Below are 14,961 nucleotides of genomic sequence, written 5' to 3' on the forward strand. Positions count from 1 at the left end.
CCTGATCCCAACACGATCAAGATGGACCAAATTAATAAGGAACCCGGAAGGCACCATGCACATCCTAATCTGGCACTTGGTGTCCTAGTAGAGATATCTCTGTATGATCTCCTTTGTCAAAGTAGAATCAAGCTGGGACATGCAACCACAAATTAGGCCTCTATATAAAAAGGCATCTTGCAACCAACAGTAACTGTACATAGCGATCAAAGTTAACTGATTAATCTCCAAAAAACAAGCCAAATTAAGTTTGGGCGTTTAGCCAAGCCACCATCCTTCCTACCTCCAATAAAATATAATTGGGCAAAACTTGATTCTTTAGTTAAAAGGCAACCGCCGGCCCCCCTTCCTTTCTCTTCTAAGTAAACGGCCATCATACACCGCAACCAAGATGGAAAAAGAAAAGAAAAAAACTGATATCTTGAACCAATCACCATGCACGTTTTGTCATTCATTTTGGGCCCCACTATAACTCCCCCCAAACCCAAACTCTATATAAGTCCCCACCACCACAACCGTTTCCACCACCACCACCTCCCAAATCCACCTCTCATCTCGATCTGATCAAGAGAGGGGACATTAGTTTACCCCACTCCCCTGTTTTTTGTGACTCTTGGGTCTGGCCTGAATCGAGCCCACCTCGCGCCAACAACAGTTGCATGTCCTGTTGAAGAAGCGTTGGACACATCAGACATTTACCTTGTGTCTTGAATCTTGGCCTGGCCTGCCCCAAGATACCAAATTGCTGATAGTTGCGTACGTACTTAATTGGCCAAGCATTGGACTTGGGTAGACACAGTTTCCTTTTCTGTGTCTTTGCCATGGCTAATAACTCTGTTATCTCCCTGGCCATGATCCTTTTCTTATTTGCTCTGCTCTTTCTCCGGCCAGCAAATGCTGACTACGTCGTCACTAGCTATGGTGCCAAGCCTGATGGCGTGACTGATAGCAGCCAGGCTTTCCGAAAGGCCTGGACTGCAGCGTGCTCCTCGACTGGGCCTGCATCATCAGTCCACGTCCCTTCTGGGAAGTTCCTCGTGCTGCCCATCACCTTCGCCGGCCCCTGTAAAAGCCGTAAGATCACCGTAAGGATCGACGGCACCATCGTAGCATCGGCAAATTACCGACCATACAGCGCTGCCGGATACTGGTTGAAATTTGACGGGGTGCAGGGTGTCAGCATTCAGGGAGGGAATTTGGATGGCATGGGATCCGCTTTGTGGGCGTGCAAGGCTGCCTCTGGAAACTGTCCTGACGGAGCGCCGGTAACTCTCTCTCTCTCTCTCTCTCTCTCTCTCTCTCTCTCTCTCTCTCTCTCTCACACACACACACACACACACACACACACAAATTTTCAAAGATCTTGATTGACGGTACCAAAAAAGTCACAGATCAAATTGTTTTTGCTTTTTGCAAACGACTTCTGAATTGATTGTTTTACGCTTAGCACGTGAGCTCACGTGTGTGTGCTTCTTCTCTTGCATGCAGTCTCTTCTCTTCAATAATGCAAAGGACATTACAGTGAATGGGCTCACCTCCATCAACAGTGAGCTCTACCACATTGTGTTCAATGGCTGCATGAATGTCAAGGTGCAGGGAGTGACCATTGTGGCCTCCGGCAACAGCCCGAACACGGACGGTATACACGTGCAACGATCATCCGATGTTACTATCACAGGCACGGGCATACAGACTGGGGACGATTGCATCTCGATTGGGCCTGGGACACAGAACCTATGGATCCAACAAGTTTCATGCGGCCCAGGACATGGCATAAGGTAATTGCTTCGTTTTGGTTGTCTGTCATGCATGCATACACCCTCTCCTTGAATACATTCTTTCTAATAAGGTCCTCGTACAAGACATGGCTGTACTCCCCCTGCTTCTTTCTTATGTGTGTTTCCCTTCGAGAATAGAGCCACTATACTTGAAAGAAAATATATTCTTTATTGGGTATATAAGATGGGTGTAGGCCAGACTTCTAAGCCAGAAAACATTAGTTAAAAAAAAGAGGTTTTGATAAAGATAAGCAGTCACTCTAGCAGGTTTATATTCAGGATAGCATGTCTTATCATGTGGTTTGTCTTTAGATATTCAATAAAGCTTAAACTAAGATTTCGTTGAAGTTATTCTAAAATTAGGGAATGATGGGTTTCATCGAGATCTAAGCCATCCATTTTGAAAATTGATGAAAAACCATTTTATAACGAGTCTATTTCAAGAAATATTGCGTCGATGTGGTCCTGGCAAAGCGGATTTAAGGGGTTGACCATGATAGATATCCCATAGGATGGGCTTTAGGTTTCCAGTCCGAATTAGGGATGACAGTGGACCGGGGGAAAGCGGGCCCCGCCCCGCCTCACCCCGTTTGGACCGGGGATGAAGGGTATGAAATGGGGATGAAGGTTAAAATCCATCCCCGTCCGGGGGTGGAGGCAGGGATGGACGTGCACTTTTCCCCGCCCACCCCATCCCCGCCACGATCCCCGCTTCATCCCCGCCCCGACCACTTTTCCCCGCAATATCCCTGCCCCGCCTCATCCCCGTTTGAACCGGGGATGGAGGACATGAAACGGGGATGAAGGCGGGGGTGGAGGATAAAATCCATCCCTGCCGGGGAGCTGGGGCGGGGGTGGAGGATAAAATCTTGAGGCGGGGCGGGGGTGGAGACCTTGTCCCCCGCCCCGCCCCACTGCCATCCCTAGTCCGAATCGGGTGCAACATGATTGCACAAATATTTGTGCATCAAGCACCTGATTGCCCTCCATCAGGCCTTGGACCCCACAAATGACAGGCCCTGTCCCCAAGATGAAGAGTGATCAGGTGCTTTGCACCTTTCACTCCAGTTTCCTTTGGCTTACACCATACGGTCTAAGATTTCTCTTTCCTTTATTGCTGTTATCGTATGAATATATACCTTTTCTAATCACGCTAAACAGTGAGACTGTTTGGTGGTGGTGGTGTGTATGTGTGTGAGTGATTGCTAAATTATGGTCTGAAATTGTGCGTCGACATTGCAGCATTGGAAGTCTGGGCAAGGATGCTACAGAAGCAGGGGTTCAAAATGTCACAGTGAAAGACACAGTATTCACAGGAACACAGAATGGTCTGAGGATCAAAACATGGGCAAGGATGAGCACGGGGTTCGTCCGCGGGGTTGTCTTTCAGAAGGCCACCATGCAGAATGTCAATAATCCGATCATAATCGATCAAAACTACTGCCCCGGCAACAAAAATTGCCCAAATCAGGTACTAATTCATCTCAATGAATTCTAACTTGAGCTCACAATCTGCATTATGCCTAACGTTATCGAGCTCATGAACTGCATTATTTTTTTACTAAGCATACTCGGCAGTCCAAATATCATTGGAAATGATTACTAGCGATGCTTATTTTAATCTTATGTGGACATCCCGTTTTTTTTTGTACTGCAGAACTCTGGGGTAAGGATATCACAGGTGACATATGACAACATCAAGGGTAGCTCAGCAACACCAGTTGCCGTGAAATTTGCGTGCAGTCCAGTTGCACACTGCCAAGGGATCGGCATGGCGGATGTGGAGTTAACATACAAGAAACAGCCAGCTAAATCGTCTTGCCAGAACGTTGCAGGGACTGCTAGTGGCTTGATGGTGCCACCGAGTTGCTTTTGAACACATTATTTAGCGGGCTGGCCTAACTGACGAGTTCTGTTTGACATGCTCTCTCTCTCTCTCTCTCTCTCTCTATATATATATATATATATATATATATATATATATATATATATATATATATATATATATATATATATATATATATAATGTTAGCAGCCACTGGCACCAGTAAATTAGGTCTCCCCATGTTAAACTTTACCCGAACATATACATGTATACACAAATGTTAGTAGCCAATAAAAGAAAAAAAAATAAATTGATTACATTTTATTCGTGTTTCATGATTGAAGGGGAGCACGAGAGAGAGAGAGAGAGAGAGAGAGAGAGAGAGAGAGAGAGAGATGCACGCAAAGGCAGATCAAAATGTCATTGTCATTCTTGGTCAAAATCTTACTAAAGGCAGGCTGATTACCTCACTCTCGGTCCAAGAGGGAAAGGGAACCCTGAATTTTGGTTGACGGCCATGAAATTGTTATTTTTGTTAGAAAGCTATCATTAGCTAATCGCTCTTGCTATTAGAGAAACTACCATGAAATAATGGGCTAAGATCCAACTCTATAAGAAGGCAGGGCTCTGAATTTTGTCATCAAGGGCCGGACACATCATCACTAAGGATGGAACGCAATTGCCTTTTTGGCCATAGATATATTACACAGCCAATTAATTGCACAGAGTAGCTAGGCTGCTTTGATGCTTTTACCCCCAAAAAAAAAACACAATGGCATTTTTTTTTAAGAATAAGATAAATTTATTGAGCGACAACATAGGCATGATACTTTAAAAGCAAACAAAGCATAATATGGTGATCATGGATGATCATCACTCTCAAGAGCATAAAAATGGCATGCCATATTCGACTGAAAAAATAGCTCATAATTAATCAATCACTACATTTTTTCGTGGTTCATAATACTCATTATGGACATCATTGGAAGCTTGTAATGACCCGAACCGGGACCTTTCGAGTACGAGATTGTGGGCATCACTTTTCATAGGGAAATTACCAAAATGACTTCAAAATAAAGCCAAAATATTTTTTTATTATACATGTCATAACACGGTCTAAATATCCAACCGGTCCATCTATAAAAGAATACCAAATCATTCATGTTCATTAACTGAAAGGTCCAAATACATGTTCATAATAGAAAATGCATAAATAAAATGAAGTACTCCAGAGCACTTTAGGTCACTAGCAGTCAAGTCTGAGTCCACAAGTCAAGTCCTCCTCACCGCAGCGCTTCTTGATCGTACAGTTATAACCAAGTGGGGTGAGTCTAAAACTTAGTAAGGTTCCATTTACAAATATAAGACACGACCATTACAACAATAGTGAATTCTAAGCTTCTAGTATGAGTTTAGTTCTCTAACTAGCACATATGTTGTTTACACATTTTAACCTCCTTTTACTTTTTTGTTACTTTTCTTGAAACCATTCCTTATTTCTAGAGTAGAATTTTTCAATGTCATCTTCTAAGCTAATCGACTATTCTGAAAATAGCCTCTTGGAGCATAGCAACCCATGTAGACAACTCCAGAGTGTAGGGTGTTGGTCAGACATCTGAACCACTCCACAAACAATATAGTCCAAACTGGTCTTAACTATAGACTTCCAATCACTATAGTTTTGCCCATCAATTGCAAGTCGTAGACCCCAAAATGTTCATCAGTAGTTAGTTGAAGAGCCCAGAGGGCTATACCGGTCCTAAGGTATCCGATGAGATATATATTCTCAAGGTTTGTGGTTCATGCTACTTTCTACATGTCTCTAAATAGGCTATGTTTTTGCCCACAAGGATGACCTATGGATTCCTCAAGATCTTAGGCACGAGCGAGGTACATACACCTCTAACAAAGCCCTAGAATATGTCCTCCTTAGTAGAGTTTTTTTATCTTTCTCTGTGTTGTTACCCTAGGTATATTATTTTTTTCCTTTCATTTTCTTTCCCAGTGTTTGTGTATTATACAATTTTAAATGTATGTTCACTAACCAGTGTTCAACATGTAATCACATGGGCATGCTACAATTCTAGGAATAACAATCCATCATCGAGGTATATTATCAATTAATCATGCTATGATACTTACAATACCCCTACCCAGGTATAAGCTTGACATTCCCAAAATAAATAATATTTTCAAAAACCTTAAAACTCAACCTCTTTTTTTCAAAGCCTAACATTTCTTTCCATTTTTTGCAACATATTATATGTATCTAACCACTATCATCATTTTCACAACAAGCACATTCGTCATGCAAGTCATATCATCTGCTAAAATTATGACACGATCAAGTATTCAAATCAACATATAATATGTACCACAATCTACATGCATCTTATTGAAAGTATCAGAAATATAGATTACTATGCATGTAATTATCTAGGGAGTTATTAGCAAATGTTCCCTTACCTCGAATGCAAGAATCACTACCTTACTCTGCAGTCGAATCTCTCGTAGTTGTTGGATTTATTCGTAACATAAAGACTCATTGAATTTACCAAATTGACATTTTTGTTATTTATAAAATTACCAAACTACCCTGCCAAAGATGGTCTATCAGACCTCATTTTTCATGTTACGTGTTTGAACATAAAAGTAAGACAAGCATATCCCTCTCTATGTCCCAGTTCTAATACACTAAACCTCACTTGATTCTGAGTTCTGAGTGAAGAGTTATGCATGTTTTATCGAAGTAGGTAGAACAAGGGCAACATGGTCATGTTATCTCTCAAGTGGGTCGGGATCCGGATAACAGGATTCGTGAGGGATCTAGCTGACCCTCTTGATCTGATTCTCAATTCTAAATCAAGTCTAACCTAGATCCGTATCTTACAGGACAAACCCAAAATAGGTATATGTACAACGTGCTTGCCATTCTTGACCAACTAAACCATGTTGGTCTAATAGTTGAGGGTAGTTCCCTGTGAGTGAGAGGTTGAGAGTTCAAACCCTAATCTCATTCTCTCATACTTTTTTTCTTCTTTTTGATAACTTGGATTCAGTGAACCTAACCAAGACTCATGTAACACCCCAAAATCCTAAACTTGTAATCTTTTAGGAAAAATTTGAATCTTTGCAATCCTTTTTCAGAGTTTAAAATAGCAGTTCAACAGAAAAATAGTGTTTGAAATAACAAGTCAACAGACCTTGGGAGCATTACAGGTGAACCTTCATCTACACAATAGATTTGTATCTCCATTTAAGCATTGGAACCACATAGATTCAAAATGAGGTTTTTTTGATAATTAAAGTTAATACAAAAGAGGAATTTCCAAAGAAACCCTTATGCAAAATTATAAAATGTGCTTAAGAGCGAAACAACAAGGAAAGAGTGGGATCTTTATATCATCACATCATCGCGCCATCGCCTGCCGCACCGACTTAATCATCACTTGTACCCCATAAAATGGGTCAGATTTATAAAAATCTCATAGGTGCATACATATCAAAATTCAGAACAAGACTAACATGTGTTGTTTTTTTCATGATGAGGAGTTCAGAATAAGTAAAATGAGCATGATAATCTTGTTTTAATATTAACTGTCCTGAAGGTATGCACAAAAGAAACATAAAAATAACTAAGACTGCCAGAGGGTTTGTTATTCTATGTATTTTGATACCTCGGACAACTAGCTGAGTCTTCTTCTAAGGGGACGACCTGTGACTGAGAGAGAATTTCTCAAAGACATACATGGCAAGGGTTGCATCCGAACTTTTACAGAAGCTCATAGGATCTACTACCTAGGATAATTTTTGGTAGCCCAGTACCCTAACTCAGATGACTAGGGACACTGAATCATTGCTACTCCAGAAACGTAGGTGTTAACAACTTATCTATCAAAGTTTTTATACCATCGCATCCTCTTTCTTGACGAAACCAAAGAGACGAATGAGTATGTTAGGTTCTATTTTAACTGACGACCCATTCTACATGCTTCAATCCAAATCGAGCATCTTACCTGTGAAGGCGATCATCACCATTTATGTGATTTTCTTTTAATCATCGTGCATTTTCATGCTACGAGGTTATCATAAACCTTCCATTCAATCATTGTTGTACTAACAAGTCATGCATGTCTGATAGTACCACTATGATGAGAGAGATATCAGTTTCTCAAAAAGAAACTCCAATATTATTTAGAAATTTTAATGTTCCATGCTTTAGACCGGAGAATATCCGAGTCATTTTGGATACCAAAGAGAAGGATCAGATGTACGTACCACCTAGGGCTACATAGTCGAAGCCTTTCCATTACACAGGTTTGAAGAAAAAACTCGATTGCAAAAATGCAAACGCCAAATACTTGTTTTGCTTTTTGAGACAATGAATAATACAAGCTTGAAATCTTGCATGTGAAAACTTTTAAAAAATAAAGACTTGGCGAGGATGCGCAAATCTTTGTCTTTAAATGCACATGTAATCTAAAGTAGGCAGAAGTACGCATACCTCATAAAGTTATATATGTATATAGAATACATATATAGTAAAGCATAAGCTTGTGCACAATGCAACGTGACGACAAAGTAAATGACATAAAGAAAGGCATAATATGCGAAACCACACATCGAGCTAAATAAATTGTGTAAGCGATGCACAATGTACACGATGTACAAAACCATACATAAGCTAAATAAATTGCGTAAGTAATGCATAATGTACAAAACCGTACATTGACTAAATAAATTGTGCAAGGAGGAACCTGTGCATATTACAATGTAGCGACAAAGTAACTGACATAATTTAAATAGACAAGAATACACAAAACTGCATCCTTAAGTTAAAAGCATATATATATAGGATTAATTACCTTTTATTAGAATGATGCATGTGTCATTCGTGTTTCACCATTATGGAATTTTTAAAATAAAGAAAAAATAATATGAAACAGGTAATTCTATGAAAATGCATGCTCATACATTCTATTCTAATACTGAAAGTAAAGATTCTCATTATCCTCTAGCTATTATAAGTATTAAATTGAAATTGAAGTGATAAAGTCCTAGTCTAAGAGAAGGAATTAACATTTTTTATATATTTCTGCAAAACAAGGTTAGCATACAACAAAATGCCAAATATGAGAGCAAATGGAAAATATATGAGCCTACCCATATTAATAAAGAGATGCCCATGGATTAGCCTAAGTGAGATGCAAGTGTTTGACAAAGAGATGCATGCATTCTTAGGAAGATACAATGTATATGCCTAAAGGGCCATGCTTAGGCCTAATGTAAAATACACATAAACTAACATGATACAACGGGAGATGTCCATAGGATGTAGATGTTGTAGATATACTGGAGGATAGTACAATAAAGATGAAGTATGAAGATGTTATGGTAGTGGAATGTAGGAAATGTGGGATATAGAGGTGCGTCATTTGGTATATAGGGGACATCAAGTAGGCTACAACAGTGGGTAGCACTGTTGTAGGTACTGTGGAGAAATGCAGCGAGAATGCTGCTGTGTGGTGGAAAATGGATAGGGTATGGTGGGAACTAGGTGAAAAAGGAGCTGTGGATGTTGCTGAGGGCATTGAGTATGTTGTAAGTGCTAAGCACAGATGCGGTAGGGTGTTTGTGATAAATAGTGCAGCAAGTATGTGGAAGGTAGTGGATATGAGTGTAAGTATTGAAAATGAATCCCCAAATGGGCTAATGGGTAATGCTATAACAGGGGATTGATGTGTGGTATAATGCAGCAGGTGAGGTAATTAACTGGAGTTGTAGCAATGCCCTGCATTACTGTAAGGGCTTGAAGAAGGGACCACAACAATATAGCAGGGTGTGCTACAACAAGTGCTATGTGGTGTGAAAGTATAAAGTGTTGTGTATTGAGTGGAGGTTACAGAGATGTAGTGTAACACCCCAATTTTTATAACCCGAAATTGGTGGAATTTTTTTTTTTTTTTGAAATACATTTAAATCTTTTAGCAGTTAACAGCGGAAAAACACATTGGGCATAAAACTTGGCGTGCTACTTCAGATGAATGCTTGCAAACATATACTTATGGAATTTAAACTTTAACAACTAATTAACTATGCATGAAATAAAATTCAAGTTTCACAATATCCAAAATTAATCACATTTGTCCTTGAATTGAATTAAATTAAAATCAGAGTTCAGAGTTCAGAATTCATGAAGCAGAGGAAAGGTAGGCTCAGTCCCCGTCGCAACCTTCCGCCTTCGCACGTAAGTACCTACTCATTACCTGAAAATTTTTAAACCATATAGGGTGAGACAACATGTCTAAGTAGAGTAATTATGCTAAACTTGTAAGACAGAATAACAAGACAATGATTTCAATAAAAATTTCATGGTTTAACATTTAATTTAACTTAAACAATCATACAACAAATCATGCATGTTTAGAATTTTCATATTTAACAGAAAGACATAAATTCATACATTCAAGATACAAAATGCATGAACCATTAAAATGCATGACTTACCATATGCAGAAGCTCTTTCAATGCATGCATATTTTCTTATCTTTAGTTATATTTTCTTAATTAGATGATGCATGTGATGCCAAATTAATGCACACACCATTTAAGTTATCACTTCTTAGCCCTGCTGATACGACACAGGCAGACATTCTCAGATCAAGACCATGACACAGGACATATTTTACATACAGAGGTGGCTTTAGCCTGGCCAGGTCCATTCACTAAGACGGGGTGAGGGACGTTAATACGAAAGAGATTCCCAGCACCTTTCAACCCGATGCATCAATTTTTCCTCATGAGTACAATAACCTCTACGCTGCAGTCTAATGCAGAGGTTTTTCCCCTAAAATCGTGGGAGGGGAGGAGCAACCTTCCGTGCCCGTAACAGAACTTGTCCCACGAAGTTTTGTATCACCTGCTACTCTCCAAGCAAGTATCTTGAGTTTAATGTCACATGATTACTTGATTTCAGTCATACTTTTGATGCAACATCAAACTTAAACCACTTTATGGTCATGAATGCATTCTTATAAAGCATTGGACAAGGAGATATAATTAAACTTATAACAGACATTTGAGCACATGCGTAGCATAAACATCTTATTCATTTTCACACATCATAATGCATATGCATGTACATGGCCAATGCAACAAGGAGAATATATATGAACATCCATATCAATGAAACAATTATATCATCACGATATCATGGACATACATGTAGTCAACACATTTTTAGAATTTAAAACATAAACTTGTATTCATTGGACCTTTTGATCCTAAATCTTTCATGTGTAACCTTCCATTTATAATTCATGCCATAATCATATAAGATTGCATAAAATCAGACTTGCATAATCATTCACATAATGCATACTAATTCTATAAAGAAATTAAATAAAAACATATATACTATGCACCCTTTGAGCCTTGATTTATGAATTTGCCCTAATTTTTCCAATTTCATAACTCTGTCCGACTGATATAGAGCTCACAGAAAATTTTTGGCTCCATGAACAGAGCTGAAATTTTTACAGTATATAGGAATTGTTGTCAGCTATCCGTAGCCGCAAACCGTTTGTAAAAACTCTTATGTATGAGGGAGTTATGCATGTTTTACTACAGACCTATTAGTTTTTGTTTCGACTGTCACAGAGACGTGCTCGGTCCATGAACAAAGCCCAAATTTCTACAGTAGATGCACAATGGAGTTAGCTTTCCAACGCATCAATCCGTTCATCAAAACTTCTCCAGACGAGAGAGAAACGACCATTTTACTGAACGGAGGTCAAGTAAAAAACCTGGAAATTCCGAGATTTGCATTTGGGTGAATCAAACCGAGTCACCCGAATCCCAAGAAAAATTAAAAGAAATAGGGAATACGCATGAAATAAAATTCCAAAAATTCTAAAATATTCACAGTAGATGAAACACTTCATAATCTATCAATCCAAACTAATATTTGCATAAAAATCATGGAATAAATCAAATACAAATATATTTTACGAATCTATTTCTAAGAAACCGATTTTTATAATAAACCCGATTTCAAAAATGGTTTTCTTTAGGGGAAAATGTGTTTTTACCATGGATCATTAGATCTGAGTCAAACCCATGGTTAGGAGGGTTTGATTATGATCTAAACTCATGAAAAAGCATCAAAATCCATGCCAAGAACTCCGTTCTTGCAAGAAAAGCATAGAAACCCTACCTTTTGTTGAAAAAATGTATTTCTTGATGGAGGAACAGCCCTTTTTGATCGATCCACCAATCAGCCCTTTCTTCCAGAAAGATGAGGACCTTAGATCTCCTCACCACACCCCTTGAGGTCTGGATCTTGCACTCAAGAACCAAAAGAAACCCTAAAAGAAGAGAATACGGAAGGGAAAGAGAGGAGAGAGAGAAGAGGGTTTTGGGGGGAGAGAGAAGCTCTCCTTTTTTTTTCCAGCACAAATGAGGAGGGCAAGGGCTATGGGAGGGTTTTATAACCCTTCTTAAATTAGGTTATGTGCTGGAATTAATTTCAGCCCTTGATCTCATTAATGAAATTCATTTGGAGCCCTTGATCTCCACTTTGACTTTTCAAACTTTAAATAACCTTGAAAATCACTATACCTTTATTTTCAATTTGAATTTGAAGTAAGATGCCACATAGGATGGGATGACCCACCTATGGGCTCCTACTAAACTAATAAAAAATGGATTTTAATGTATACAAAAGAAAACTATTATATTAAACTATTATTGATAAATCATAAAATTCCAATTAAAAACCATTTTTGTTTTATATAACCACAACTCATGTGAAAATGTAAAGGAATTGAATATAAGTTAATTCCATCTTATTAAGCATATTAATATGTATATTTTTAAAATCTACTTTTGTTAATTTACTTTATTTAAATAATTTTACTTAAAAGAAAAATCAACATTTTCTTTTTAAGTAAGACGTTTTCAATTAGACATCACTTAGAATTTTCTCAGATATCCAAACCATGTAGGGTTTATATTTACTACAATTCAATATAATTAAACCCCTTAATCCTTACGAATATACTCAAACATTAATTTTTTTAAAGAAATTAGGGTTTTATATTGGCACGAAATTCAAGACATTTCACAATGCTATAGAAAAGAACTTAGAAATTTTCAGATATTACATGTAGTGGGTGTTGTGAGAAGTGCGACAAGTTGGGGTAAGTGTTAGCTTGCACACAGGTGCAGGAGGTACTGTGCATTGCCAGGTTGGATAGGGCAAACATAGGTGGTTGTGAGGGTGATATTGCTATAGGAGTTTGTGGGGTGCTGCGAGTTCAGCAGTGTGTGATAAGGTTGTGTTGGGCGATTGGTATGAGAGGGTGTTGTAAGTGAGTGCTACAGGTATGGGGATGATGCTGAATGGAGTGTGTAAGGTATTGGGTAACATCTTGTTGCTGGGAATGAGCATATAGGTGAGGAAAACTAATGGAGAGGTATGACATGGTGAATGATGCAGAAAATATATACAATAGATGGGTAGCAGGCGATGGAGATGGTGGAATGCAAGTTAAGCTACAGTGGGCAAACACATGTAGATAGATGCAGGGAATGGGTACAGTAATGGAGAGGTGATACTACAAGTGTTGTTGTGCAGTGATGGTGTATGCCTTGGATGACGGATAATGCCTAATACTGGTCTGAATTTAGCAACCAAAGCTCATATGTACATGGATCCCATGTAAAGAATCGATGCACCCCACATCCATATTTTAAGTAAGACTAACTAAAAGCTTGGCAAATCAAAGAAAATATATAACGAGCAAATATTTCATTCCCTATCCAAGTCAGAAATCCTAATCAAAATCATAGGAATGTCTGGGACACAACCCCTGCTGGTTTAGCTTAGAATATGAACATCTTGCTGAAATGCATAAAAAAATGGAATTACAAACTCAATCAATGATTGTTCCCTATGTGCAGAGTAATCCAAGGCATGACTGAGTTACAGAAGAAACCAAATCAGGTGGCCAAAAACTTAGAACAAATGGGGGGTCAGAATCTCAAACCTGGATTTATATGGTGCACACAGAGCATAAATTTGTAGTAAACATTGCCAATGCCCAAATATGACTATGAGCATGTATTCCTCCCCAAACACATGCACACACATTCTTGTAAAAAGAAAAGTTCAACAGCTTCTAAATCCGTTGAACTAAATCCCACAAGTAATATGGATTGACACAATCCACCCAGGCCAAATTGTCAAACTGAGTTTCCTTCTCTTTAGCTATTGAAAATGATAGGCAAGCAACGTACACAATCTCCAAAACAGAAGGAATGCATTTTACAGTTACATCTCATGATATTAACAAAGACAAACATGTGATATATCCGATATGATCTTCAGTAGCTTTAGTAGACCATTGATCATGTGTTGGTGCTGAATAAAAGTTTGAATGAGAAACCAAAAGGACGTTACTATTTAAACAAAAGCATAGGTGCCTTATGAAATATGATCCCCAGCCATGGTTCTATTGGTCTTTGGCAACACAGAGATCACGATCAAAGTGGGGGGGGGGGTATATTTATTCTATGCAGAGCATAAACACATGCCTATGACGAAGCTGCAGGGATATCACCCCAGGAGACCCAGGTCGTCTAGATGAGTGATGCACTTAGATCATTACTTATAGCAGAACAATCCCAAAAGTAGAAATCACAAAAAGAAAAATGCATAACATCTCCAAATCACCCATTACGAAAGTATAATCTCAGAAAGAAAATCGCCGGGATGCATGCCATCTTCAGATCACCCATTGCAATCATAATTTCAGGAAAGACAAAATGCTAAAACAGACTAGTAACTTCAGATTGCAGTTTATAGGAAGATAATCTCAGGAAGCACAGATCGATAGAATGAATTAAATCCCAAATTGCAGAGATGTAAAGAGCATAACAGAGAGCGGTGGTTGGAATGTGAAATATACAAATAGGAAATAACAGACAAAAACTTATATAAGGAACTCTAAAAGGAATATTGAACTTGAAACAGCGTAAACAAACATCTACCCTTACACAAACTGAGGAAATTCAACAAACTAAATCATGAAGTAGAAAAATAAATGTTGGAATTAGAAAATTCCGTTTGATGTTGCACAAGGGAGGGATTGATGTTGCTATAGGCAACCCAACACACTCGTTAGTGCACTGATGGGGCGAATGAACAAGAAAAAATAAAAAAATAAAAAATAAACAAGAAATGAAACCATCAAAATACGATGAATAGGATGCATGAGATCAAACATAAACGAGAAATGCAATGAGATGAAAAGATGAAAAACAACAATGCGAGGGATCAAAGAATGCCAAAACACT

General features: G+C 38.5%; 1 protein-coding gene across 1 annotated transcript; it reads left to right on the forward strand.

The window, feature by feature from the left end:
- Positions 1 to 821: 821 nt before the first annotated feature.
- On the forward strand, positions 822 to 3,654 carry LOC149839001 (polygalacturonase-like). The gene is made up of 4 exons (XM_090003914.1): positions 822 to 1,265; positions 1,489 to 1,778; positions 3,021 to 3,249; positions 3,436 to 3,654. The coding sequence occupies exons 1-4, from the start codon at positions 822 to 824 to the stop codon at positions 3,652 to 3,654; spliced, it is 1,182 nt and encodes a 393-aa protein (XP_089860040.1).
- Positions 3,655 to 14,961: the final 11,307 nt, after the last annotated feature.

The sequence above is a fragment of the Nuphar pumila genome, chromosome 4 (assembly GCF_984573655.1).
Source record: "Nuphar pumila chromosome 4, dmNupPumi1.hap1.1, whole genome shotgun sequence".
Lineage (NCBI taxonomy): Eukaryota > Viridiplantae > Streptophyta > Magnoliopsida > Nymphaeales > Nymphaeaceae > Nuphar > Nuphar pumila.